Source organism: Oncorhynchus nerka, linkage group LG6 (genome assembly GCF_034236695.1).
Source record: "Oncorhynchus nerka isolate Pitt River linkage group LG6, Oner_Uvic_2.0, whole genome shotgun sequence".
Taxonomy (NCBI): domain Eukaryota; kingdom Metazoa; phylum Chordata; class Actinopteri; order Salmoniformes; family Salmonidae; genus Oncorhynchus; species Oncorhynchus nerka.
In genome coordinates this window covers 35,912,721-35,930,231 of record NC_088401.1, presented here as the reverse complement: position 1 = coordinate 35,930,231, position 17,511 = coordinate 35,912,721, and the positions used below count along the sequence as shown (strand labels likewise).

Genomic DNA, 17,511 nt, shown 5'->3' with positions numbered 1-17,511 from the left:
GAAAGCGATGCATTTGATAGCCTGACTTGATAATGTGTTAGGTACGAACCGGTCAAGGGGAACACCAGTGTCTCGCGTGCTGCATACAATGCGGTTGGACGGTAAAATGGAAAATACTTACTATTGACATCTTTCGGCCTGTGGGCTATGAACTGTCATGCCAAACTGTTGGCAAACAGGGCACAAAATATCAGGGCACAAAAAATGTTGGCAAACAAGGCACAAAAAATCTGATATATAAAAAAGTGTATATATATATATATATATATAGATATATATATATATATACACACACAAAAATAATAATGATATATTAACTTGTATTTATTCAGGGTAGCCCAATTGAGACCAGGGTCTCATTCCCAATGGTGCCATGAGTAGCCTACAAACATTTTCTCACGAACAGATAAACACATTAACATTAAAACCAGAATAATAAAAATAACCACAAAGCACAACATCAACGCCATAATTTCAACAAATAAACCACGACAATCAATCGAAACAATTGCAATCCCCAATAAATTAATTCAATACCAGAGTCCTAAACTGCCCTAGTAGCACCAGGAAATCAAGATGCAAGGAATTTTGTAGGTTATTCCTACAATGGGGGACACTAAAACTAAAGGAGGATTTATCTAAATTGGTTGAGACCAGAGAGACCTCCAGAGCTAATCAATCCTGCGAGCGTGTTTGGTAGCTCATTCTTTATTCGTTAGCAACGAAGTTAGGTAAATTAAAAGCTTGTGTAGTAGAGCTTTGTAAACAAAATGGGAATAATGATGAGACTTTATGAGGACCAGCCAACCTTTTTATGAGGACCAGCCAACCTTTTGATACAGGATGCAGTTGTGAGTATTAAAACTGTCACCTGTGATAAAGTGAAGGTCGCTATGGTAGAGGGCATCCAAAGATTTAAGTGTAGTGTCTGCTGAAATCTGGTAAAAGGTGCCATCACCATAGTCAAGAAAGGAAAGTTGACTGTACAATCTGCTTCTTAGGGAGAGGCTAAATATATTTATTAAAAAGAAGCCCACTTTAAATCTGAGCTTTTGAACTAGTTCATCCATATGTTTTTTAAACATGAAGTCTTTGTCAATCCAAATGACCAGATATTTATAGGCGGGAATCGATGGGAGAAGCATCCAATGAATACATATGAAACATTTTTTCAAGAATTAGATAATAACGTGTTTGTATTCTTGCCCACATCAATCAAGTACACGTTTGAAACAAACCAGGGCTTTCTGTAAGGTGACAAAGTCACATTGCAGCTCTAACATAGTCTGGTCAACAGTTGGGGCAATGACGTACATAAATAACAACGTTGTCAGCATACAGATGAATATTACACGTTTTAACAGATAGACCAGTATTATTTATGTAAATAGTAAAGAGACTACCGACGCCTGCGGTACACCTTTTGTAATATCCAGGAAACTTGACATCATCAGAAATTATGCAGGGAGTCCTATCTGACAGATAATTCTCAAACCACTTGCTAGAAGCCTGATCCAGACCTATTTCAGTCAACCTTTGAATGAGGGTGTGATGGTCATTTGTGCATTATGTTTTGAAAAGCCACTTACCGATGGGCTAAAGTAAAAGTGACGAAGATGATGATGGACGAAGAGGATAACTGTTGTCAATAATTATAGTAATAATAATTATTATTATTACCACTTAGTGGTCCATACATGAGCATGTCTCTACAGTTGCTCGGCACAGGCCGGCGATTTTGTGCCTCTATCGCATGGAGCTGCCTTGACCAACAGTTCCCTGATGCAGTAGAAGTTGACGTTTATTGTCAGGAGTCTTGACCTGGAGGCAGAACTGAGTGATTTCCACTTAGGCCAGCTGCAAAGTCAGAATTGGCTATATTGTAAAAATGTATGAAAACTAAAATGTCTAAAATGTCTTCATTGTCAATTCATTAATTCATTGTTAATAGTTAGGTATTATAGTTAGCAGTGTGGTTAAGGTTAGGGTTAGGTTTAACACAGGTTGGTGACACCTTAATTGGGAAGGATGGGCTCATGGTAAATGGCTGGACTGAAAAGACATCAAACACATGGTTTCCACGTGTTTGATGTCATTCCATTTACTTCTCCTAACTAGTATTATGAGCCGTCCTCCCCTCAGCAGCCTCTACTGGTTTAACATCAGATGTTCTGACTTTGTGGCTGTGCCAGCTATTGACCACTGTGCAAAACTGCCTCCAGAATAATATTCATGACGAAAAACGTTAACCTGAGAAGGAGTACAGAACGCGAACGTGCGCTGAGAGATGAGCACGTGTGTTCGAAGAGTGAGACTGCAGTAGTTATGGCAAATGGACTACACGAACTCAACTCGGTATTAGGGAAGCAAGCAGGACAAAATGGGTTTGGATGCGGGTGAACTAACGTGAGCGTAATCTGGGGTTGATAGAGGGTATTTGCGCTCTGCGCAGGAGGTTGAACATTGGTGATAGTTTAATAAAGAATAGCAGAAGCCTCGGTTTAGGTCTTTACTCTAAAATCCATCAAAACTGTGGGCGCAAAGCAAGGTATGTCAAGAGACAGTATGACGGCTGTACGAGGTGCCCATGCACATAATGGGAGCTCTGCTGGATCAAAGGAGAATGGGCAAAACGTACCGAGCCATGTTCACGCCGAACCCAATACCAACGTCGTTCCACCAGGAGACATCGGCAATGACACGTCTGGGTCGTCTGCGGGTGACCTAACCAAGACATGGATTCAGTTTACGAAGACATTCGTGCTCATTTTCCCCATATATGTTTTGGGATATTTTGAATTTAGTTTTAGTTGGCTTCTAATAGGGCTTGTGATATTTTTCTGGTGGAGGAGAAACACAGGAAGCAAGAACACCCGAATGTACAGAGCCTTGGCATTCTTTGAACAAGAGGAGAGAAATGTCCAACAAAGTCTGACATCTTCTGATTTGCCATCATGGGTAAGATCAAGATTACTTTATAAAGGTGCCTTGGATACTGTCATTGTGCATACAATATTCTCACTATCCCACTATTAAATGAGTCACTCTGGATTATTATATGACTACTACATTTGGTATATTCAAATGTAGAAGTCATATAATTATCCAGAAAGTTTGAAGGTGTTTTTTCTAATACCCAAATAAGCCTATTGTGTAGGCTACAGCACGTGACTAATCACTTTTTAGTTTCTTAGAAAACCATCACCTGATCAGTGTTGACATGTAAAGCTCTGATCACGCAGCTGTCCCCAGCAGTGACATTAGACTTAGCCCCCAAATACAGCATGGCACAATGGTAAACTGGACACCGGGATGGGAGGGACACGTGTCCCAGAGGAACCCTGTTATTTTAAGACACATTGCAGTGCCACTGTTCTGGTAACTAACACCACTTTGCATGCATTATTATGCCTGAAAGATGCACCCAGTCTAACCTCACTTATTGTTAGCCTGGTCCCAGATCTGTTTGTGCTGTCATTGGCATGACAGTGAGTGACAAGGACCACTCTGATGGCATAAACAGACTGGATGGCATAAACATAAACAGTCTAGCTAAATTTAGGGCCCTACGATAAACCCTACAATAATGCCATCTGACCCAAGTTGAAGACTAGGCATATACTACTAGGCATATACTACTAGGCATATACTACTAGGCATATACTTGATGACAAGAGAATATTATTTATAATGTCTGTGCTTCTGGAGATCTGTTGCTCAGCAAGTGTCTAACTAGGACAGTCTTTAGTTGTTGTCTGTCTCTTCTGCCCTTTCAGTTGACAAGGTGACTACTAATTTGGTTAAGGGGAAAAACATGGGGTTACATGACCAATTTTCACCCTATTTTTATCCTAAATGTTTGGCATTGTCACACTGTGTCATGCCTTGTGGCTTCGTTTCCAAGACACAATTTTCCAAAGGGCTCTGTAAAAATAGTCCTTATGGGCACCTTTTAATGTGTATAGAAGCCTGCTGAAGGTAGTGTGATGAACTAGATCGGAAGGTCTCTCGAAAGATGATTTAATTTAGAAGGAAATTAAATGTCTGCCTCAGAGCTGCTCCACACAGGGAGCTGCCAGCAGCATCGATTCAGCGAGTCAGTATATTACCGCTTTCTCATCAGAATTCACTAGTCACTACTGTGCTGTGCAGTGCTAAACTGTGCCTAGCAGTACTGAGCTGGACTGGCCGCACTGTGTTGTGCCCTGTTCTTGGCAGGCTGCCATAGGCACGCCTCAGGTACTGAAGGAGAGACTGACCGCTGGTGCTCAGCTGCCTCAGTCTGGACACTCCCAGTTGATCACTCAGACTGAGACGCTGAAACGTGTGTGTGATTGTGTGGATTTTTGCGATTAACGTGTGTGTTACTTCCTTTTATTGTATAGAAATGTATATTTTTGTATCTACAGGGCTCATCTGTAAAATAGACCTTGGTCTCAGCGTGACTTCCCTGTCAAAATAAAGGTTAATAAAAAAAAAAAATGTAATGTGACACTTGGGTTGTGTTTCTGAAGAGAAGGAGCAGGAGAAGGGGCAGGAGGAGAAGGAGGTATCTGAAACAAGGAGCTATACAAAAGCGTCCTGTCCTCTGGGAGATACACTCACTCAGACAGAGTTGCTCTTCCACCACACTGTGAAATACACCTATTCCCTATGTCAATAGGATGATCTAATAGACACGAAGGTACAGTAATAGTTGCCCACCTCCTTGTCAAGATAGTATAAGTATAATGTGTTCTAATCCTGCTCTCTTGATTGGAATCGAAATCCACAGTCCGCAATCTCCACATTTGCGCCCTTAGTTTCAGTGCACATACTGTACCTTTTGAGTGAGTGGAAAGGAAAGTGTAGATCATGTACACACAGCAGTGTAACACATCATCTATAAACATTGCTCTATAGGTTTGTCCTAGAGACAAGTAGCAGAACAGGAAGAAATATGCTGTGCTCTCATACATAAATAGTGAATGCCCCGACTGCTCCTGTTTGTTTGGGAAATAAATCTGCTGTGAGTCAGGCCAGTGCTTAATACTGCCTACACTAAAGTAAGATGCTGCTTATTCTGTCTCCTATGAGACACAAGCACCAACCATCTCAAGTTAGCTACCATTCGGGAAAACAAGTAAATCCTTTCCCTGAGTCACTTAAAGGGATAGGACACATTGATGTCCACTCTAATGGAGTTTTATACCTTCAGGTGTGTAATGTTATTCAGTACATGCAAGTTGCTTCCATCATGCTTCCAAAGCATTTCTATAGTTATATAACAGCATCTCTATTCAATTCACTTAAATGGACAGTACTGGATTTTAAATTACATATCCATTTCTGTTGTGAGGCATGATGCACATCCATCCTCTTGACACTTACCCAGTAATTTGATATCACTCCTAATTTATTCTTTGAGTAAATTATGTATCCGCAAGGCTCTATCCCCTGCCCGCTATTTTGTGAATTGGTTGCTTTACAGTATATGTCAGGTTAATGGAAAGCCTGTCAACTTGAGTGCTCCTGATTGCATAACAGCCACACTTGTGGCTGGTAAAAACGCTAGGCCTGAATCTGTCAAACCCAGCAGCAGTTTATCTCCCTACTTCCCATTCCTCTCACTTTCTGAGCCTACGCTCCTCAATGCTGTCACACTAATGCTGAATCAGCGCTTTTCTGACCTGAATTAGCATTACAGCCCCCTGTAGCTGTCGCATTCAATGTTGTTGCCACGGCTACACCTCTAGTGCCACCTCTCCCAAGAGGATAACACATGACAGCACACTTCCTCTGTGTTGTTCTGAAAAGGCTTGGCCGAGTGGCAGCCTCTATAGAAACGTTTTGTTTTTAGACTATAATGATTGTAGGCCTATGAAAAGTGGTGTGTGTGTGTGTGCGCATGCGTGCATGTGTGGGTACAGTATGTGGGCTGTGTGGGCAGTATGTATGCTCAGGGCTCTCCCACTGATGCACAGCGCATACTGTGTGCAGTATTCAGTGGATAGCTCCAGCTACAGTACTGTCATGTCTTTGTAATAGCCAGGAGGGTTCAGGCAGACTGCATCCCAAATGGCACCCTATGCCCTATGGGCCCTGGTCAAAAGTAGTGTACTATAGGAATAGGTTGCTATTTGGGACACAACCCAGGCTGCAGACAGACTGCTGCTGAACCTAGGCAGAATATTCACCAGCTATTTAAGTTAAAATAACAATGCAACAATGTGGTTGTTACGATGGAATCAGTATGAGTACTGGTACTTGAAAATGGGAAAATAAAACAGTGTTTGAGCATGTAAACAGTAACAATACCAAGACTCATTGATGTCTCATTTTCTTCCTTTTAGGTCAACTTCCCAGATGTAGAAAGAGTAGAGTGGCTGAATAAGGTAAAATAACAACAACAACAAAAAGAACATAGTGTGTCAGATGTTCCACTTCTATTTTGATGAAGACCTACTTTTTCCCTGCTGGGTTTTGCGGTGTAGATACCACTGGAACAGTATCTGTACTGTAGCCCCTCCCTCCCTCACTGCAGCGCTGTAAATATAGATATACTGGGATGTACTGTACCCTGCCGTGGGTTGAACCACACAGCTGCTCTATTTTTGCAGCGTACTCTATGCATAAATCAGGAAATCAATCAGATGTAAGAGTCTCTTAAAAGGGCAATCTGGTCACCGTGCCACTGTTTTTGGTAAACAGCTAAGGGATAGGGCTGGAGAAGTGTAAATGCTCTCAAATTCCTAGACGGATCTATCGATAGAAGGACTGACCATCCATGAGATACAAATCATAGTTTTAACCATGCTTTGAGGCTATACAGTGTTTGTTTACACTCATTGTTTACAAACAATGGAATAAAACTTAGATTTTGGGTTCTGATGGGGAACTACAGTTGAACTAAGCTCAGGTTATATTCTTCACCGAATCAATGGTCATATAATATATATTTCATTTAAAAGTCCAATATTAGATGTAGCAACTGCAGATTGCCGCTTTAAGCCGTTCCATAAGGTAATGACCTGAAAACTAAGTATCAAATATTTATTGTGTTACTACACATCATTGACCGAAATAAAACACGTGATGATTGAAATTTCATAGTTGAGTTTTACCAGTATTATAGAACTGATGAGACAATTGAAATGCCTTCGCATCACTTTTAGAATATTGCTGGGCCAGTTTTCACAAAGAGTCTCAGAGAAGGAGCGCTAAATCTAGGAAAAAGGTCCCACCCATCTTATTTCATTATGATAGAAAGGCAAGACTGATCCTAGATCAACGCTCCTACTCTGAGACACTTTTTGAATATGTGCCCTGATATTGAAGAATGAATTCAGTGAACTCACTCTGCTTCCTAAATGTTCTTTTATGACTCATTGGATGATGGTCAGAATGTGGGCCCAGTGTCAACTCACTGATCCGTTCTCCTCCCTGTGGCCCTGCAGACTGTGAGACAGATGTGGCCGTATATTTGCCAGTTCGTAGAGAAGCTGCTCCGCGAGACTATCGAGCCGGCTGTGAAGGGAGCCAACTCCCACCTCAGCACCTTCTGTTTCAGCAAGATTGACATGGGGGACAAGGTGAGCATCAAGACTTATCAGCAGGAGTCTCTACCGAACCCGGCATTATGCTTACTGTTTATGGGATGTTTTTCAACTGTTCAACTAACTGCTGCACTTTTGCTATTGGAGGGCAAAAGGGCACGATCATCCCTAGAAGCCCTTTCTGTTCACGTGACTGTGGTGGATGGGGTGTTTGCTTAATAGCTTCCAGGAAGGGTCACAGAGTAGTGGCGAAGTTCATACTGGGTAAAACACAAGCGTGAGGCCCGGTGATGATGTCATTTGTCTTGTATTTGTGTTTAGCCTTTGAGGATTAATGGGGTCAAGGTTTACACAGAGAATGTGGACAAGCGTCAGATCATCATGGACCTACAGATCAGGTGACCAGACTATCTCTATTTTGGACAGATTTTTAGCCTTTGGCTTGTCATAGAATGCACTGTGTGTAGTAAGTCATGTGGTTTAATGATTTGTTATTCAATTACACCAACTGTACATGAACACTTTCATGTGATATTTGATGATGCTGATAATTGTTTTTTTTCCCCTTCAGTTTTGTTGGAAATACTGAAATTGATGTGGACGTCAAAAGGTACTACTGCAAAGCTGGTATTAAAAGCATACAGGTAATGTAGACATTCTATTTCATAGGAATGTAAAACCCCAGGAGGGGGGACTGTTTTTGTTTCGTTTTTTTAACAAATACACTTCACTTGCAGCCGGAAATGGACTATAAAACTCTGTAATGGTTGGTCTGATTGTCGTTTCTGCCACTAAAGACCTGTTCAGAAGAGTAGAAGATGGTTCAATTCAAACCAATGTTGTGAAATCATATTACAGTTACTTTATTATGCCCGCTTGCTCAACTTGTTTTTCATTGCAATGACTTGCAAGCAAAATACCATGTGTGTGTGTGTGTGTGTGTGTGTGTGGGGGGGGGAGAATAGAGGGTAGAACAAAACAAGTGTTTATATGCCATTGGCCATTGCATGGCAGCAGTGAAACATAGCTGGCAGGAAAAGCAATCTGTCTCCTTGGAGACTAAGATCTGTTAGGATTGTTAGTAAGGAAAGTCCTATAATACCAACCTGGACTCGGGGGTAGACGTAACATGGTACATGTAAATCCGGGACACTCCAATTAGTATGGTGCTTGCAACGCCGGGGGTGTGGGTTCAAATCCCATGAGGGACCAGTATGGAAAAATATAAAAATGTATACACTTACTACTTAAGAGCGTTTGCTAAATGACTTAAATGTAAAATGTATTATATGTTCCATTTCGTATGGTATGTATTAATTCGTATGATATGTTACGCATTGCAATTCAAACAATATGTTGCGAATTGCAATTCATACAATGTGTTACTAATTTGCAAAACGTATGATATTTTACGAATTCTCATTTGTTTTGGCTAATTTTAGCTAGGTGATTATGGTTAGCTAAGGCTTGGGGTTAAGATTAGGTTTAGGAGTTAGGTCATGAACCATCAAAATCATTTTTTTCATGAAATGTGATTATATTTGAAGGAAACTTGTATGATGACCAAAGTATGAAATATTTATTTTAGTTCTACATTGATTACGTTTGATCTTTGACCCACTGGTCCCATCTCCCATGTCAAACAGTTCAAATCAAATCAAAAGTTTGATTCATTGTTAAGGTGACATCACCTTACCACTCTTTTTAATACACCAATGATAACATGATATTCTCTTATTTAATTTAAATAAGTACAGCCTCGTAACCAACATTGGCTAAGGCATGTTTGTAGAGGGGCGGGGTTTATATAGCTAGATTGCTACTTTGACTGTAGGGTGTCAGCAATAATTAAAAAATGATTCTAATTAAAAGTTTACCCTATTCATCTATGGCAAAGATATTTATATGTTTCCCCTTCCATCTGTGTCTGGTGTTAGCTAGTTACTGGCTAGCTAGGTCTTCATCTGTGTCTGGTGTTAGCTAGTTACTGGCTAGCTAGGTCTTCATCTGTGTCTGGTGTTAGCTAGTTACTGGCTAGCTAGGTCTTCATCTGTGTCTGGTGTTAGCTAGTTACTGGCTAGCTAGGTCTTCATCTGTGTCTGGTGTTAGCTAGTTACTGGCTAGCTAGGTCTTCATCTGTGTCTGGTGTTAGCTAGTTACTGGCTAGCTAGGTCTTCATCTGTGTCTGGTGTTAGCTAGTTACTGGCTAGCTAGGTCTTCATCTGTGTCTGGTGTTAGCTAGTTACTGGCTAGCTAGGTCTTCATCTGTGTCTGGTGTTAGCTAGTTACTGGCTAGCTAGGTCTTCATCTGTGTCTGGTGTTAGCTAGTTACTGGCTAGCTAGGTCTTCATCTGTGTCTGGTGTTAGCTAGTTACTGGCTTGTTCTTCAGCCAGCATGGAACAAAAGGGGGGAGTGTCGTTCAAAACTCTGACGCAGTTGTCAAGTCAACACATCCATCAGTGCTGCTGTGAACCACCTCACAAGAGACATGCCAAATGGGAGATGTGTATATACAAAAAAAATGCATATCAGTGATGCAATTTCATTGTCGTTTAAGTTGCTTTGTGTATCACCAAATTAGCTTGAGATGATTTTACTGCAACACTGCTCGCTGCATCCAAGTTGCTTGACATAGGCATTACAAACACTGTCAGTCAAGGTGAGCTCATGAGTATAAGCTCCCTGACCACTCACCCTGTCTTTTCAAACTTCCTGGTAATACTTTTCAGAATTACTGTTCAGGACCTTTAAGGTTTGTATTTGGAGAAGGGTTAGCTAACATGCTAAGTAGTTACAAGGGTAGTAAGTAGTTGCAAAGTTACTAATTAGTTAAAATGCAAAAGTTGTCCATGATGAAATTCCTACACGCAACCTTTGGGTTGATCGACATTTGCGTTGTACGCCCACTCATCCACCCTGACCAACCACCCCACTTTAGTTTTTGCCTTAAGTAAACTTCTGTCTCATGTAACCATACCAAACGTAACATATTATACTCATTTGATGGCCCGGATTTACATTTACTATGTTACATCTAATGTATGAGACCAGGCTGACTATACCGAACCAGCTCCGATTTCTCATACTCACAGCACATCATAGAGGTGTTTGGAAACACCATGCTTATGATTAAAACTACCACTTCTTTTTGTGTGAATTTTTTATTCGTCAACATAATAATAAATCAGCACTTAAACAACCTTCTAGTCTTTGAGAGATATTATTAGCTCAATATTTGTTTAGCAAGTTGAGGATGACATAACATAACTGCTCTATGTTGGCCTGATAATAATGACAGTGAGGGGGGCCATCTTTGTAATGTCCAAGCCTCCGCTCTGGAATGTTCCCATAGAGCTTATTAGGTGGGTCAAGGACCTGCAGAGTGTTAGTTCCATGATACTGAAAGCTACCTTAACATTGTGTCTTGTGTGTGTGTTTCTGTTTTATCTCTGCGAGCGAGTGTGTTTATCTTAATGCCTCTTTTGTGTTTCACAGCTCCATGGAGTGTTGAGAGTAGTCATGGAGCCATTGCTAGGTGACATGCCCCTTGTCGGAGCTCTGTCCCTGTTCTTCCTGAAAAAACCTGTAAGTTCTAGTACCTTGTACACACTTCCTCTTTCTACCATTTGGATTTCAGGACACTTGCATCGTCAGCTGCTAACAGGACAGTTGTTTGACAATATGTATTTTATCACTGTCTTCCTTCCTCTAGTGCTGAGCCTCCAGGCCCCTGTTCTGCCTAAACATTTGGCCGATTTAAGTCAAATACCAGTCCCCATTGGAGACACTGGAGCCTTAAATAGACACAGATCAGGCTAGTCCTACTTTGGTGGATTTCTTATCACTGCCTACACCAACCTCAGAGCAGACAGCAGAGAGGGGAAGCAGGAGGAGAGTGTGTAGTGGTTAGACTGTATATCACGGTGTTGTTACATGGTGCCGTGAGAGCAGACCACAAACTCTGGAACAGCAACTCTTGGGCATGCTATATATATCTCTGTTATCTGTCATCCTAAAAATGGGAAAACAGCTATGCACATTTTATAGAGGAAATGTTGAGGTAAAGGATAAAAAGTATTGCAAAGATCATAAGTGATCCTCTTTTCATTGATGTAGGGAGACAGACTATATACCATATTCTCCAGAATGCATCACAGTGAAATGGACAACCCTTCATTATTTTTATTTTTTTATTTTTATGTCATTTTTTTGTGGTATCCAATTGGTAGTTTACAGTCTTGTCCCATCGCTGCAACTCCCGTACGGACTCGGGAGAGGTGAAGGTCGAGAGCCGTGCGTCCTCCAAAACACGACCCAGCCAAGACGCACTGCTCCTTGACACAATGCCCGCTTAACCCAGGAGGAAACACCGTACACCCGGCGCCCGTGTCAGCGTGCGTTGTGCTCGGCCCGCCACAGGAGTCGCTAGTGCGCGATGGGACAAGTACATCCCTGCCGGCCAAACCCTCCCCTAACCCGGACGACACTGGGCCAATTGTGTGCCGCCCCATGGGTCTCCAGGTCGCGCCTAATACAACTGTTGAAGACCTTACAGTGAAATGCTTTACTTACAGGCTCTAACCAACAGTGCAATTTTTAAGTAAAAAAAAAAGTATTAGGTGAACAATAGATAAGTAAAGAAATAAAAACAACAGTAAAAAAGATATTGAAAAATAACAGTAGCAAGGATATAACAGTTGAGGCTATATACAGGCTCGGTTAGTTGGACTGGCCTTTCATTCTCCTCCTGAAATGGTTCGATCTTGACTGCCAAATAAAATAAAACATTCTGACACAACTAGGAGACCATATTAGGCGAAGCCCTTGTCCGTGCTTTGTTGCCAGAGAGAACTGGAGGGAAAACGCCCTTAGAAAGGCTACTCAAGATCACTAATGCACAGCTGCAATGCACAGCTGCAAAGTCCCTGTGTATGTGGTCTCAATGATCCTCCATTAGTTGATAAATGTTTTGCTTGGAGAAGAAGCTCTAGTTGCCCCACAATGTACAAAAAAAAAATGCTGGGTTATAAAATAACCCAGCGCTTGGTAAATAGTGGGCAGAACACACTTTATTTTGTTTCAGCCAGTTGGGTCACATAGTTGGATCATTTTCTTTGAAGACTGGAGGTGTGGATAATAGGGGTGTGGCTTTCAGATGGTAGTTTTTGGCCGTTCGTGAGAGTAAATGTCATTCCGTTTGATTTGTTGTATTGTCGTCACATATATGTTAAGTTTGAGCACTGACACGTTCATAGTTTTAATGAGGCTTTCACAAGACTATAAGTTCCCCACTTTGTTATAATCTAAAAAAAAAAAGATCTTATTAGGTTTATGTTCAAATATGTAATGTGAAAAAATATTTTACAAATTGAAATGTAGAACTTAACATGATGAACAGGAATGCCATTTACTCTCACTGGTGTCCAAAATGAAATATCTGAAAGCCATGCCCCCCCCCCAATAGGCCATGCCTCCTGAAAAGAACCTAGAACCTATGAAATAAAATAGAAGGTTGTATTTGTCACATGCTTCGTAAACAACAGGTGTAGACTAGAGGTGAAATGCTTGCTTACGGGCCCTTCCCAACAATGCAGAAATAGAAAAAAATATATAATAGAAAAATAGTAACACGAGGAATTCATACACAATGAGTAACGATAACTTGGCTATATTCACGGGGTACCAGTACTGAGTTGATTTGCAGGGGTACAATAGCAGCAATGTATGTGAGTCAAAACAGTTTGTGCAAAAAGGGTCAATGCAGATAGTCCAGGTAGTTGTTTGATTAACTATTTAACTAACTATTTAGCAGTCTTATGGCTTGGGGGTAGAAGCTGTTCATGGTCCTTTTGGTTCCAGACTTGGTGCATCGGCACCGCTTGCTGTGCGGTAAGCAGAGAAAACAGTCTGTGACTTGGATGGCTGGAGTCTTTGACCATTTTTAGGGCCTTTCACTGACACTGCCTGGTATAGAGGTCTTGGATGGCAGGGAGTTCGGCCCCAGTGATGTACTGGGCCGCACAAACTTTTCGAGGGATTTGAGAGCAAATGCCAAATCTTTTCAGCCTCCTGAGTGGGAAGAGGTGTTGTTGTGCCTTCTACACGACTGTGTTGGTGTGTGTGGACCATGTTAATTCCTTAGTGATGTGGACACAGAGGAACTTGAAGCTCTCGACCGCTACCAAATCCCAACCCTAACCTCCCCATACCCGTATTTGGACACTGTGCTAACAAACCTTCAAACAAGCTTCAATGCCATACAACACTCATTCTGTAGCCTCCAACTGCTTTTAAATGCTAGTAAAACTAAGTGCATGCTCTTCAACCGATTGCTGCTCGCACCCTCCCGCGCGACTAGCATCACTACTCTGGACGGTTCTGACCTAGAATATGTGGACAACTAGAAATACCTAGGTGTCTGGTTAGACTGTAAACTCTCCTTCCAGACTGACATTAAGCATCTCCAATCCAAAATTAAATCTAGAATCGTTTTCCTATTTCGCAACAAAGCCTCCTTCAGTCGTGCTGCCAAACATACCCTCGCAAAGCTGACTATCCTACCGATCCTTGACTTCAGCGATGTCATTTACAAAATAGCACCGAACACTCTACTCAGCAAACTGGATGTAGTCTATCACAGTGCCATCCGTTTTGTTACCAAAGCCCCATATACTACCCACCACTGCGACCAGTATGCTCTCGTTGGCTGGCCCTCACTTCATATCCGCCACCAAACCAACTGGCTCCAGGTCAACTATAAGTCTTTGCTAGGTAAAGCCCCGCCTTATCTCAGCTCACGGGTCACCATAACAACACCCACCCGTAGCACGCACTCCAGCAGGTATATTGCACTGGTCATCCCCAAAAACAACACTTCCTTTGGCCGCCTTTTCTTCCAGTTCTCTGCTGCAAATTACTGGAAGGAATTGAAAAAATCTCTTAAGCTGGCGTCTTATATCTCCCTCTCTAACTTTAAGTATCAGCTGACCGAGCAGCTTACCGATCACTGTACCTGTACACAGCCAATCTGTAAATAGCACACCCGACTACCTCATCCCCATATTATTACTAACCCTCTTGCTATTTTGCACCCCAGTATCTCTACTTGCACACAATCATCTGTACATCTATCACTCCAGTATTAATGCTAAATTGTAATTATTTTGTCTCTATGGCCTGTGTATTGCCTACCTCCCTACTCTTCTACATTTGTACACACTGTACATAGATTTTTCTATTTTCTTTTATTTTGTGTTATTGACTGTACATTTGTTTATGTGTAACTCTGTGCTGTTTTTGTCGCACTGCTTTGCTTTACCTCGGCCAGGTCGAAGTTGGCCTACCTGGTGAAATAAAAAATAAATACAAATAAAAGGGATGAGCTGTAGTCAATCAACAGCATTCTCACGTAGGTGTTCCTATTATCCAGGTGGGAGAGGGCAGTGTGGAGTGCAATAGAGATTGGATCATCTGTGGATCTTTTGGGGCGGTATGCGAATTGGAGTGGGTCCGGGTTGTCTGGGAGGATGGTGTTGATGTGAGCCATGACAGCCTTTCAAAGCATTTCATGGCTACAAATGTGAGTGCTACGGGGCAATAGTAATTTAGACAGGTTACCTTGGCATTTTTGGGCACAGGAACTATGGTGGTCTGCTTGAAACATGTTGGTATTACAGTCTGGGTCAGGGAGAGTTTGAAAATATCAGTGAAGACACTTGCCAGCTGGTCAGCGCATGCTCTTGAGTATGCGTCTTGGTGATCTGTCTGGCCCTGCAACCTTGTGAATGTTAACCTGTTTAAAGGTCTTACTCACATCGGCGACGGAGAGCGAGATCACACAGTTGTCCAGAACAGCTGGTGCTCTCATACATGGTTTAATGTTGCTTGCCTCAAAGCAAGCATCGAAGGCATTTAGCTCGTCTGGTAGGCTGGCGTCACTGGGCAGCACGTGGCTGGGCTAATCCCTGATAGTTTACAAGCCCTGCCCCATCCGATGAGCGTCAGAGCCGGTGCAGCAGGATTTGATCTTAGTTCTGTATTGACACTTTGCCTGTTTGATGGCTCGTCAGAGGTCGTAGCAGGATTTCTTTATAAGCATCCGGATTAGTGTCAAGCTCCTTGTAACCTTTTGGCTACTGGCCCAACACTCTTAACCGCTAGGCTACCTGCCACCCATGGTCTAGGGCCTGGTCCAGAGTAAGCAAAATGTTCAGAGCTGCCGACTCGTTGAAGTAGACATTGCCATCCAAATAAAACCTCAACTGATGGTTAAATTTACCCATGTTTGGATAATTAGGTTATTTTCAGGAGGTGTGGCGTATTGATGACTTGGCTTTCCAATAGTTTTTTTGGGCCACCCGTGAGGTTAAATGTAATTCCTGTTCATCAAGTTAAGTTTGTACACTGCAAATTTAAATATTCCTTCAATATTTTTACACATCACATATTTTAATATAAATGCAATAACATTATTACTTAAACATTATAACAAAGTAGTAGCTACCAATATTGAGATATGCATAGGCACTTGAGGAACTCATACTCTTGTGTAAACCTCATAAGAGCTACAAAAGTGTCAGTGCTTAACATGTAATAACAACAGAACATGAACCAGAATGACATTTACTCTCACGGGCAGACAAAAATAACTACACTGAACAAAAATATAAACACAACAATTTCAAAGAGTTACAGTTCATTTAAGGAAATCAGTCCATATGAGATGTTCATTTGGCCCTAATATATGGATTTCACATGACTGAGCAGGGGTGCAGCCATAGGTGGGCCTGGGAGAGCATAGGCCTAGCCAGTTGGGAGCCAGGTTCAGCCAACCAGAAAGATTTTCCCCACAAAAGGGCTTTATTACAGACATAAATACTTCTCTCCCCCCTCAGACGATCCCACGTGAAGAAGCCGGATGTGGAGGTCCTGGGGTGGGGTGGTTACACTTGGTCTGTGGTTGTGAGGCCGGTTGAACGTACTGTAAATTCTCTAAAACGAAGTTGGAAATTTATGGTAGATAAATGAACATTAAATTATCTGGCAACAGCCCCGGTGAACATTCCTGCACTCAGCATGCCAATTGCACAGTCCCTCAACTTGAGACACCTGTGGCATTGTGTTGTGTTACACAACTGCACATTTTAGAGTGGCCTTTTATTGTCCCCAGCACAAGGTGCACCTGTGTAATGATCGTGCTGTTTAATCAGCTTCTTGATATGCCACACCTGTCAGGGGGATGGATTATTTTGGCAAAGGAGAAATGCTCACTAACAGGGCTGTAAACAAATTTGTGCTCAAAATTTGAGAGAAATATGTTTTTTGTGCGTATGGAGCATTTCTGGGATCTTTTATTTCAGCTCATTAAACATGGGACCAACACTTTACCTGCAGCGATTATATTTTTGTTCTGTATGTTTGAAAGCCACGCCCCTACTAAGCCACGCCCCTACTAAGTCATGCCTCCATACTAAGCCAATACCCCACATCAATAACCCAACAACCCAACTAAGTGACCAAACTGGCTTGGTCAAAATAATCCAATGTGTGTTCTGTCCAACATTTATCCAAATTGGATTGTTTTTAACCCAGCACCTTTTGTTTGCTGTTGTTGAGTGTGCTCTGCCAATTTACTGCTACAGTACTTGCTGTATACGGCTTCTCTACTGCAGCACTGGTGAGACTCCGGCTTTTATGGGTCTCATCACCAGCGTTAAACACAAAATGCAACACATTTTGGCCAAGCACTGGTACCAATCCATACAGTGGAGATGCACCAAATGGCTACTTTGATTGCCTTGCGGTGTTCCAATCAGTCCTTGCTCAAAACTATATCTGCTGCAATGTAGGCAACAGAGAGAGAGAGGGAGGAGGGGGACTATAGAAACGCATTGAAATTGATTCCTTGAGCCAAGAGACACGTCAGTGCTCCGCATGAATAAAAAATACCTTTCGGCTTAGAAGTTACCACCTGTC

General features: G+C 41.9%; 1 protein-coding gene across 3 annotated transcripts in view; it reads left to right on the top strand.

Annotated features, from left to right (window-relative positions):
* The first annotated feature begins 2,162 nt into the window (after positions 1-2,162).
* The window catches only part of esyt2b (extended synaptotagmin-like protein 2b), a 46,798-nt gene continuing 31,449 nt past the window's right edge, over positions 2,163-17,511 (top strand). For 2 of the 3 annotated variants that reach the window (XM_029661559.2, XM_029661558.2), the window contains exons 1-6: positions 2,164-2,958; positions 6,333-6,374; positions 7,437-7,571; positions 7,857-7,933; positions 8,107-8,179; positions 11,032-11,121. In XM_029661559.2, coding sequence (XP_029517419.1) covers positions 2,551-2,958; positions 6,333-6,374; positions 7,437-7,571; positions 7,857-7,933; positions 8,107-8,179; positions 11,032-11,121 — 825 coding nt within the window. In that variant the 5' untranslated portion in view covers positions 2,164-2,550. Of the gene's footprint in view, positions 2,959-6,332; positions 6,375-7,436; positions 7,572-7,856; positions 7,934-8,106; positions 8,180-11,031; positions 11,122-17,511 lie in introns of all 3 variants that reach the window. The other variant, XM_029661557.2, reaches the window with a different exon arrangement.